Raw genomic sequence first — 10,526 nt, forward strand, 5'->3', positions numbered from 1 at the left:
AAACGCGGATAAATCGTTGTACACCGCACAGGAAAGCACACAAGAACTACTTAAACAGCAATTTATCAAAATATTTCGAAAAAAAGGTTATTTAGCGCTATTTTTACCATGCTGGCGTAGTTTCTCTACAGCTGTTACTCGAGGTACTGGGGGTTTATACTTTCGAAAAATTAGTTTCTTAGTAGTTCCTACTGTAGTTTAGTTACTGCGGAGTGGACAAATATATAAGTATTTATTTCAAAATGAAGCAAAAAAAATACTTTTTTCCTGCTGTTTAAGGTGCGTTTCTGCCCGACGCGCCTCGAATCACTTCCCAGCTGCACGCGCCGGCTTGGGTGACGTCACGCCGCGGGTGTGGCGCGCGAGGTGGTTCCGATCCCGCGTGCTCTCTGGTCCCTGGTCACTTCCGGCTCGGTTCTCTACTTGTAATTTTAATTTATGTTATTGGCTGTACGATTGAATAAGCATCTACTCTCCAGCAGGGGGCGCTCACCCTGCAGTTCGTGTGGGTCCTAATGCCCCAGTATAGTGACGGGGACACTATACTGTAAACAGGCACCGTCCATGATTGATATGGGCGTCTCTCGAGAAGAGTAGGGTTGTAACCCCGGCGTCTTGGCCAAATTTCCCCCTGGCCCATATCAATCATGGCCTCCTAATAACCCCCATCTCTGAACTGGCTTCATCACTCTGCTCTCCTCCCCACTGAGAGCTGGTTTGTGGGGAGCAGACTGGAGCATCATGCAGGTGGGGCTGCCGATTGCGGTGAGGTATTAGTAAACGCTCCAGACGTCACGGATACAATATTACACTCGGTGGGAACGACGCACTAAATCAAGGCTGAAAGTCTGTATGGGCTGCCGAGGCGATACCGAAGAGACACCAGCAGGTGGCGGCGTTGTACCGGGGAAAGACGTTGCAAAACGCTGGATTCAGAGGCATCTAAAATATCAACGAGCGCTTTCCCAGTGATGTTTTGCTTTCATGTCAAGTCAAGTCAAATTTTATAAAATGCACAACAATACGGCGTGCAGCAGTAGTTGCTGGCAATTAAATGTCTTTTTCTCCGAGCTCACAAAAATTACAAGAATCACAAAAATCACAAAATTCACAAAAACACAAAAATCACAAAATTGAGGTTACATTTTTGAAATTGAATAAAACTCAATGTGAGTAGAGCTGTTATGTGTCCATGGTGTGTGCAATATATACATGTAGTGCAGTTATGCTGAATATAGTGAGAATTGTGTATCCATGTAGCCATTACAGGTAATAATAATAATAATAATAATAATAATAATAATAATAATTGCTTACACTTATATAGGGCTTTTCTGGACACCACTCAAAGCGCTTTACAGGTAATGGGGATCCCCTCCACCACCACCAATGTGCAGCCCCACCTGGGTGCTTTGGTGATTGGTGATGCTCAGGTGATTTGCTGAAGGAGCTGCAGGTTGGCTATTTAGCAGTCTTATTGCCTGGAGGTAGAAGCTGTTCCGTAGTCTGTTGCCCATCTAATTTATATTCAGCACTATATTCTTCTCAGACGTATTATATTTCACTCCGTTTTTTTCGATAATACGGCTCCGCTGTGCGCGTGGCCCGGTGCCTGCCTCGCACCCGCTGGACGGCCGCGAGAGCGCCCTCGTGCGGACGACACGTGAAAGGTCACGGCCCCTGCGGCTGCCCACGCGGCCCAGGTCTGGACTCGAGGGAGCACGAGCGCCGCCCGCAGATCTCTGCGCATCACTGAGGAGAACAGCGAACACGTTGTCTCGCAGCGAGAGAGTAACCTCTTGCAGTTTTCTGCAGTTGTGCACGGTTCACAACTGGACTTCAGTTTATATATATAAACCAGCGTGGTAATTCCAGTATAATGTCTAGAATTAATTCATTCGATTACTACGGGTGTTTCAAAGGAAAGCGCTCGTTGATATTTTAGATGCCTCTGAATCCAGCGTTTTGCAACGTCTTTCCCCGGTACAACGCCGCCACCTGCTGGTGTCTCTTCGGTATCGCCTCGGCAGCCCCATACAGACTTTCAGCCTTGATTTAGTGCGTCGTTCCCACCGAGTGTACGTCTGGAGCGCTTACTAATACCTCTCATCGGAATGGGCAGAGGGTTTAATTTCTCATACACGGGTGTAAGTGCAAATTTTACAACTAAGTAAAATATGTAATGGGGTAAACGTCGCTTAAGTCTTTCCTGCTGTATTCCAAACCCTTATTGTAACTGTGCCGTTCTGCTGTCCACTCTCATTGTGTGCGTTTCTTTTACTTTCTTTAGATAAAATACCGTGTTTTATTACCATAGTCGTCAATTTTGAAAAGATTAAAGACGCACGTGTGCACACGCAGACGGCCAGACGGAGGAGTCTGAAAGTTGTACAAGCAGTGCAGTCTGACACAGAAAACTATCATTCCAGACGCAATGAAGTCAGATCTGTAAGGAGAGCCCTGGAGAAAAGAGCTTGAATGTTTTATTGTGCAGAATAAGCACGCTGAAAAGAGTGAAGTGGTACATTTCTAGGCAGGCATAGACAAACCAGATGACAATGAGTCAAAGTTAGAACAGTGGGTATTTTAAAACAGTTCTGTGACCCAGTCACTCACAGCAGTGATAAAAAACAAACCCTTCAGCTGTAATCAAGGTCTGGTGAGCTCTTTTCTATTTCACTCAGGTGGCAAATATTTGTATCCTATTCAATCCTGCAAACCCAGTCTACAGAAAAAAAAAAACAGATGATCTGGTTTTATGTTTTTGTCTTCATATAATCAAACAGTGCATCCCAAGTGCTTCACTCCTAGAGTTAAAACAAAAAAATAAAATACTGTAATCCCAATCCTTTCCGTTTAATACATTGATTTTAATTTAATTAAATATCAATAGATCAGTGCACTTTGTTTTAAAAATTGGACCCTTAAAGTTCAGTTTTTCTCTTGAATCACCTCAGACGTCAGGTATATTCAACCCACATTCTTCAATTCCACAAAGGAGGCTGGGACAAGACAATACACAGCATGAACACGATCTCTCATGACACAGCTAATAATAATTATTGCTTACACTTATATAGCGCTTTTCTGGACACTCCACTTAAAGGGCTTTACCACCAGTGTGCAGCCCCACCTGCATGATGCTCCAGAACGCTCCCCACACACCAGCTCTCAGTGGGGAGGAGAGCAGAGTGATGAAGCCAGTTCAGAGATGGGGATTATTAGGAGGCCATGACTGGTAAGGGCCAGAGGGAAATTTGGCCAGGATGCCGGGGTTACACCCCTACTCTTCATGAGAGACACCCTGGGATTTTTAATGACCACAGAGAGTCAGGACCTCGGTTTTACGTCTCATCCGAAGGACGGTGCCTGTTTACAGTATAGTGTCCCCGTCACTATACTGGGGCATTAGAACCCACACAGGCTGCAGGGTGAGCGCCCCCTACTGGCCCCCCAAATACATCTTACAGCAACAGCCTTAGTTTTTCCCAGGAGGTCTCCCATCCTGGTACTAAACAGCTAGAACACCCCCACTCATCCAATTTCTCACATCGGTCTAATTGCGGTCCTGGAAGCTCTCTGTCCACCTCAGCACTCAGTGAGCTAAACCGCCATGTTACTGGCTGATCTGCAGGGAATTCCCAGCTCTCTGTGTGCTGCTGCTTTATCAAGACAGACAAGCAGGCCCTGCAGGACCAGCCCCGGACTCCTCTAGCGTCTCCAAAACCTCCACATAATCCACATGATTCCCACCTTACCGCTACCTGTACACCTACACAGCTGCAGACATACGTGCTGGTATCCTGTATCAGAAAGAAGATCATGCTCTAATTTATTAAGTGGAAAGAATCTGAATTTTCCCTGTCTGTCAGCGATACAACCTCTTAAGATTTTATTACAACACTCATTCCTCCTATTGAGGAAACTCTGCTGAGGTTATCATTTTAGATACAGGGTAAGAAAAAATACATCTCCAAATCCATATAGTGTATACAGTATTTATAATACATTAAACCAATGCTTATATACTGCTGGTCATTATGGTATGAATACCTGCTAAACCAAGAGCACTGTCTGAAATATCCTGCAAGCTTCCCTTCTCCCTGCTTCCCACTGCTTTTCCATGGAGAGTTTCTCCTCACTGCAGACCAGCAGGCTTCTCCTCCTTGACGGATCTTCTCAAGTATCGAATAGCCGAGATGGCGCTGATGTTTGCCAGTAAAGCTGAATGGGATTTAGAAAGAAACGATTTGCATGAGTGTGTGCACCAGTGCGTCACGGAAGATCTGTGACCTGCACTGGCATGTTGGTTATGCCAAAAACATTTAGCAAAAAAACAAATTACATAGTGCAGGAGTTTCATGATGAATGAGCAGTTTTAAGCGTTAAAACACTGTATGATAAAGTTGTTTCATTATGTATTGTACAGTTTCTCAATCGTCTCTCCAGTTCTTGCCAATTGTCTGAGTCTCAGCTTTTACACTGTGCACCAATCAGGACAATATGCAGTGTTTGTGGGAGTCCTGGGAATGGAATTTTTCCAGGGTAGGTTCTGAGGTGCCCAATACCTGATTTCCATCCGTCTGCTGCGTGTGGATTAGCTGACTTCAGCACCCAGGAAGCAAAGGCGATGCACACCAGGCACATGTCTGACTGGCTGAGGGACAGGAGAAATCCCTCGTTCCCTTTAAGGCAGAAAAAGTCAGTTTAAACAAAGATCTGAATTATTACGCAGGACAAAACTGTTTGCACAGTACACCTGTAGCAGGAAGGCTTTACTGTCATTAACAACAGTTGCTTAAGAATACGAGTGATCTTCTTTTTAAAGTAATTCCAGCCCACTCCAGTGCTGCATGGCATGTGCTTGCAACTCCAGCCAGGATTGACTCAGTAAAGGCTTTGGTCTCTAGTTTACAAGAAGTTTAACTAGTTCTTGTAGTCAGGCCCTAGTTAGTTTTACTGATCGGCTCTCAGTTTAATTCAGCAGTTGAAGGGCTCAAGATGCACAGTAAATTTTCACGATTGCTGTGCAGCTTTCCCAGCGTGCTTATACACCACACAGCCATTCCTGCTGCTCACAATAGAGTTCCCAAAGCTGTCTGTGCCACTATTTCTCAGTGCTTCTCTGCACGCAAAGGACCGGGATGGCTGTGCACTGCAGGGACTGTCCTCTCGTGCACGGACATCCTCCGCCTGTCATAGTAATTCCAGCACAACAGCTTACTTGGTACAGCGACTGCCGAGCTGGGATCAGTGGATCTGCTCCTCTGCTCCTCCAGGTGTCTCAGGATCTGGTCCTTAAGGAAATGGATTACCGAAGGACTGTTGCCGCTTCTCCTCTCTGTGTACCCTCGGGGGATTTCCCTCTGGAAGACCTTCCCGTACTTCTTCGGCAGCAACGAGGAGCTGGAATCTCCCCTGGCGTTTTCACTGCCTCTCGTGAAACACCTCCTTCTGAGAGACGTGAAATTTCGCCACGGCGAATTTCTCTCCCACTCGCTGCCAGCGAAAAAATGCTCATAAGCATCCGGACCCGACACAGCGAGGGGACCGGCCGCGCTGTCCTTTAAACGAGTCACCACACGGACAGGTCCGCAGCTTTCTTCATCCCCCACCGCCCGCGGCTCGTCCTCGGGGAACAGGCAATCGGACGTCTCCGGCAGCAGGAGGTCCTCGTCGGGAGGGCGTGAGCAGGCGACGTTTTCTCTCGAGCGCCAGACCGCGGGGAGGAAAAGACCCTCTGTCTCGAACTCGGAAAAGAAGTAGTCGTACATCTCGGGAACCGACAGGCTGCTCGCCTCCTCGTCGGCAAAGGACACGACCGCGTCCTCTGGGTCCGAAACGCCGACTCCACCTTCATCCTCCCCGAACAGATGCTCAAAAAATTCGGGGAAAGAGACGGTGTAGCTCCGGGTCGCAGCCGCGCTGGAGGAAGACGGCGCCAGGTGTGTGCTGGTCCCTGCGGTGTCGTCCAGCTCAGTGAGCCCGTGATCCTCGTCAGGAGGGAGGAGGGGGTTCCCTGCGGAGCTGCCTTCTGCATCTTTCCCAGCGGGGCTCGTCTGCCAGGAGGCTTCCCTGCACCCATGTCTGCACCCTGGTTCCGTCTCCAGTGCGCGCAGGTCTTGCACGCTGGCGGTCTTGGGAATATGTGCGCTGCTTGTTTCGGTGCCGGCCAGTAAACGAGGTGTCTGGGTGGCGTCTTCGGGACAGACCCCCTGTGACATCCCTCTGGGAATACTGGAAGACCTGGGGCTGGCAGGGATTTGCTCCAATCCCCTCTCCCAGGACTCATGTTCTGTCATCGGAAACGTGTGCGAGCTGGCCTCCTGGGGCCCATCTTTAGGCTCTGCGCTGGTGTCGTGGACTTGTGAGAACACGTTAGCCGTACTGTCACTATCACCCGACGTGTCGGCTTTGCTGTCCTCCTGGTGTGTGAAGTACCCAGAGTCCACACTGTCAGAAATCTCTGCAAAGGTCTGGTCGTGCGGAGGCGACGCTGGACCCCGCTGGCCGTTACTCCTCAACTTGACATACAGGATGTCATTTATCGTCAGCTTTTCCATTTCCTCCCAGAAAGCGGAGATGGCCCGGACCTTTGGAGGGTGTGTTGGGCACACCTGGTCCAGGGCTGTGCTGTGCAGTTCTCCGTCTGCTGCCAAGGGCCCATTCCCAGGAAACCCATTTCCTGTGCTGCTTTCAGTGTGAGGCCCCAGTGTGACATCAGGGCTGGGATCTGGAGCCGCGCAGTGGTCCTTGGATTGTGCTTCCTCACCTCGGATCTCCTGCAGTTCTAGACATCCCCCTTCAACACAACCCTCTGCTGCAAGCGCAGCTGGTTCTGCTTGCGCTGGCTCACAACGCAGCGCAATGTTTAACAAGTCTGAAATGTTGCTGTCCTGCTCAGGTGCAACACGGCCTGTGCTGGAAGAACTGAGAGTCAGAAATGAGCCGTGACCAGAGCTGCCTTCTTCGGCTTCTCCTGACCTCAAAGGAAAGACCGAGAAGTTTTTAGTTCTCCCCGCAGTGAGTCCATGGATCAGGCTTTCTAAACATGTTTGGTCACCTGATTTCTCAGGTGTGGTGCACTCTGGGACTGAATGCCCTGGCCCAGTGGGGGAATGGTCGCTGGCGTCGGTACCATGCGAGTTGTCTTCAGGACTCACACCTGCTGTCGCAGATGGCTGGACAGGCTCTGTTGCAGGTTTCTTGCTGTTCACATTAATGTCACCTGTTCCTGGGCCACACAGGTAAGCTGCATTCTGCGTCATTTTGCCATCCTCCAAATGCGCCAATGAGTCAGGTCCATCGTCCATTTCCTGATCGTCAAACCTGCCTTCCCACTGCAGCTTCCAGAGCCCTGTGGTGGAAGACACTCCCAGTCCAGTGGGATGGGAGGAAAGTGTGTGGTCAGGCACCTCTGTGGAGACAGTCTTCTCTGCAACCAGCCCATCGGCTGTCAAACAACACATGCAAGCAGTCTGCGGGTGTGAGAGCGACCTGTCTGCAGCTCCAGGTGAACCCCGGCTCTCCCAGTCCGCTCTCTCTGCGGATTCGGTAGGGCTGGCTTTCCGCTGCAAATCCCGAACACCCACGGGTGGCGGGCGCTCTCCCTCGTCGGTCCCGAGCTGTTCACCCAGGGCTGCCGCGATCGCCGCCGGCTGCCTCTCTGGACTCGGCTGTGAACCCTGGCGTGTGTCACGCTGGTGGGCATCCCGTGTAACTTCCTCTCGTCCCGCTTCAGAAGCCTCGGCAGGGCCAGCGGCTGACCTCGGACCGGCTCCTTCCTCCGGGGGGAGGATGTCGCTTTTCCCGAGATCTTTGCTGCCGGGAGTCTCCCCGGACCCGGACTGACCTCCTGCGGAATCACGCTTGAAGAAACAGTGTGGTTTCACCTGCGTCTCCTGGGGCGCCTCTGGGAAACCACTCAGAGTCTCGCCCCGAAGCAGATTTTTTTCCTGCGTTGCTGGAGCAGAGAATACACACGGCCCCGCAGAACAAGCATCTCTTTCAGCCCCATCTAAACTGCCTGCAGACACACGTGTTCTGGCCTCGTGCGCGCCTGACAGACGGTGCGTGTCCTCGTATCGCCCCGCAGGCCTGCCTGTGTCGTCTGGTTTTGTGGTTTCCTTGCTGCTTAATCTCGGAGCCCCGTTACGGAGCGAAAGTGGCCTTTCCTCCTCCTCTCCCCGGGACAGAGCCCTGTCTCCAGGAGCTGCCTGCCTGGGCTCATCAGCAGACACTGCGGGGGCAGAGCCAGGCGGGGTCCTGTCACCACTGGACACCCCAGGGGATCTGTCTCTGCACTGCCCCGGCTCCTCTGCTCCAGCTGCACGGCTCTTCAGCCCCTCGAGGAACCTGTTCACCGACTCCAGGTCCTCCTCCTCCTCCTCGCTGCCCGACAGGACGTCCTCGTGGCCCCCGCGCTCCTGCCTGCCGCCCCCGGGGGGAGATCCCGGGAAGCCCGGGGGGCTGCAGAGGGAAAACTCGGGCAGGTCCGTCACCTGGGACCCCCAGCGCCGGCCCGCGAGCAAGGACCCGGGCTCGTCGGCATCGCTCGAGCCCGAGTCGTCCAGGCCCGCCAGCACCGGCTGGGAGAGGCTGCATTCCTCACATTCCAGGAAGAAGGAATCCCAGTCTCTCTCGGATATGTGCACGCTGTAGTCGAAGTCATCCATGGCGAGAGGAGATTCCCAGGCAGTTCCAGCAGCTGCAAAGAGCATGAATAACAATAACAACAATAATAATAATAATAATAATAATAATAATAATAATAATAATAATAAATGTGATTGTTCTTGTCTGCCCAGTTTGAAATGACTATATTATGAACAAGATGTACATACTGTATAAAAAAAGCTCAGACAAAATTCTGTTTTGATATTCAGTACACGCATGGCGTATTGTGGGGACGATCATTTAAACACGGGTCCTTTTCTTTTTTACGTCTATGACCCCAACAAGAGGAGCAGTTTTACTCCTCATCGGAGATCCAGCCTGTCGCCTCCGGCCACCTGAGGTGCGAGAGTCTGCCTCCTGATTATTCCAACGGTTTAAACAGAAAGTTGTTCCAACAGAAGGCTGCAGAGACGAGCAGGATTCTCAAAGAGGAATAGTGTGTGGAGGGGGGGGGGTAATTAAAAGGCTGGGGGCTACTTAAAAGGGGAGCTGCTTCCTGGAAGCGACACAAGGGGAGGTGGGGAGGGGGTGGGCCGGCCGGAAGTCGACTGGAGCTGGAAATCCGAGCGACTCATCCTGAAATAGCCGGAGCCCCTTCCGGGAGGCTCTGTCTCGTGACCCGCCGCAGCGGGGGTTCGGCAGGCGCGAGAGGGACCCCGGCTCCCCTCCCCTCGTCACGCCGCTGGTGCACGACTGGGCCCCGACCCCCCGAGTCTCCAGAACACGCGTGGTTTGACTTCCTGTGCCACCTGCCTGAATTCAGTGCGGAAACAAGCGCATTCCTTGATCAGAAGACACAGCGGCTGGGCAGACACACTGACCGCCCTGACTGCCAGATAATAGGCACACCTTCAAAAGGGATGGACAGCAGCCTCAGCTTCGCAAACACGGTCACCGAGAGCGCCAGGTTCCCGCTGGGTGTAAACTGGGCATTCACACCCACAGCGCGCTGAAGACACGTGTCTTACACTCCGCGGGGCTCCCGAAACAGGGAACCCGCTTTCAGAAGATGTTTCACTGCGCGCCAGTACTTCTGAGACCAGTTAACAACAGAAGAAATGTGACACAGCCGTCGGAAACTACACCGATTCACTTTCCAATGCTGCTCGTGAACTGTCATGAACAACCATAGATGTTTTTAGAAAATGTAGCAATTAATTTGTACATATTTCCCCGAAATCTGGTTTTATTTTTTCATTTTGCTATATTTTCCAGCTTCTTCAGCCCACAGTTGCTTTCACAGTAGCCCCGCGGGGGTACCGGACCCCCGAATGCCCGGGTCCACGGGGGTTCAGCGTGATGAGCCGGCTTACCTCCCGCAGCGCCGCTCCAGCCGACAGCCCCGGTCCCTGGCCAGCCTGCCCAGCCTGCCCAGCCTGCCCTTCACGCTGGTAAAGTCAGCCAGCTCCATTGACCTGTTAAAAATAGAGCCCACGGCCCAGTCACACGGCGCGCTCGCGCCCCGGCCCCGGAGCCAAGCGCGCGGCTCCGTTTCAGCGCCTGAAATAGCAACACCGCGTGCGCCCGCCGAGCAGAGCTTCTGTTCTGCATTGAACTTATTATTATTATTATTATGGCGGTTGTGTGTGTACTGCTACTCCTGCTACTGCTAATAATAATAATAATTGCTAACACTTCTATAGCGCTTTTCTGGACACTCCACTCAAAGCGCTTTACAGGTAATGGGGCTCCCCTCCACTATCACCAGTGTGCAGCCCCACCTGCATGATGCTCCAGTCCTCTCCCCACACTCCAGCTCCCAGTGCCGAGGAGAGCAGAGTGATGAAGCCAGTTCAGAGATGGGGATTATTAGGAGGCCATGATTGATAAGGGCCAGAGGAAAATTTGGC

The 10,526-nt window shown here is 51.6% G+C and overlaps 1 protein-coding gene across 2 annotated transcripts; it reads right to left on the minus strand.

Moving 5' to 3' along the window:
- Positions 1-2,459: 2,459 nt before the first annotated feature.
- On the minus strand, positions 2,460-10,106 carry perm1a (PPARGC1 and ESRR induced regulator, muscle 1a). Of its 2 annotated transcripts, XR_015929600.1 has the most exons (5): positions 9,990-10,091; positions 5,225-8,707; positions 4,569-4,685; positions 4,054-4,224; positions 2,460-2,807 (listed from the first exon to the last, which is right to left on the minus strand). XR_015929600.1 is itself a non-coding variant. In XM_088617193.1 (4 exons), the coding sequence occupies exons 2-4, from the start codon at positions 8,673-8,675 to the stop codon at positions 4,139-4,141; spliced, it is 3,654 nt and encodes a 1,217-aa protein (XP_088473319.1). In that variant the 5' UTR covers positions 8,676-8,707; positions 9,990-10,106; the 3' UTR covers positions 2,460-4,138. The 2 variants fall into 2 exon arrangements, 1 of the variants encoding a protein (XP_088473319.1); XM_088617193.1 differs by having other exon boundaries at positions 2,460-4,224; positions 9,990-10,106.
- Between the last annotated feature and the right edge of the window lie 420 nt (positions 10,107-10,526).

This window comes from Lepisosteus platostomus, chromosome 23 (assembly GCF_059453375.1).
Source record: "Lepisosteus platostomus isolate fLepPlt1 chromosome 23, fLepPlt1.hap1, whole genome shotgun sequence".
Classification (NCBI taxonomy): Eukaryota; Metazoa; Chordata; class Actinopteri; order Semionotiformes; family Lepisosteidae; genus Lepisosteus; species Lepisosteus platostomus.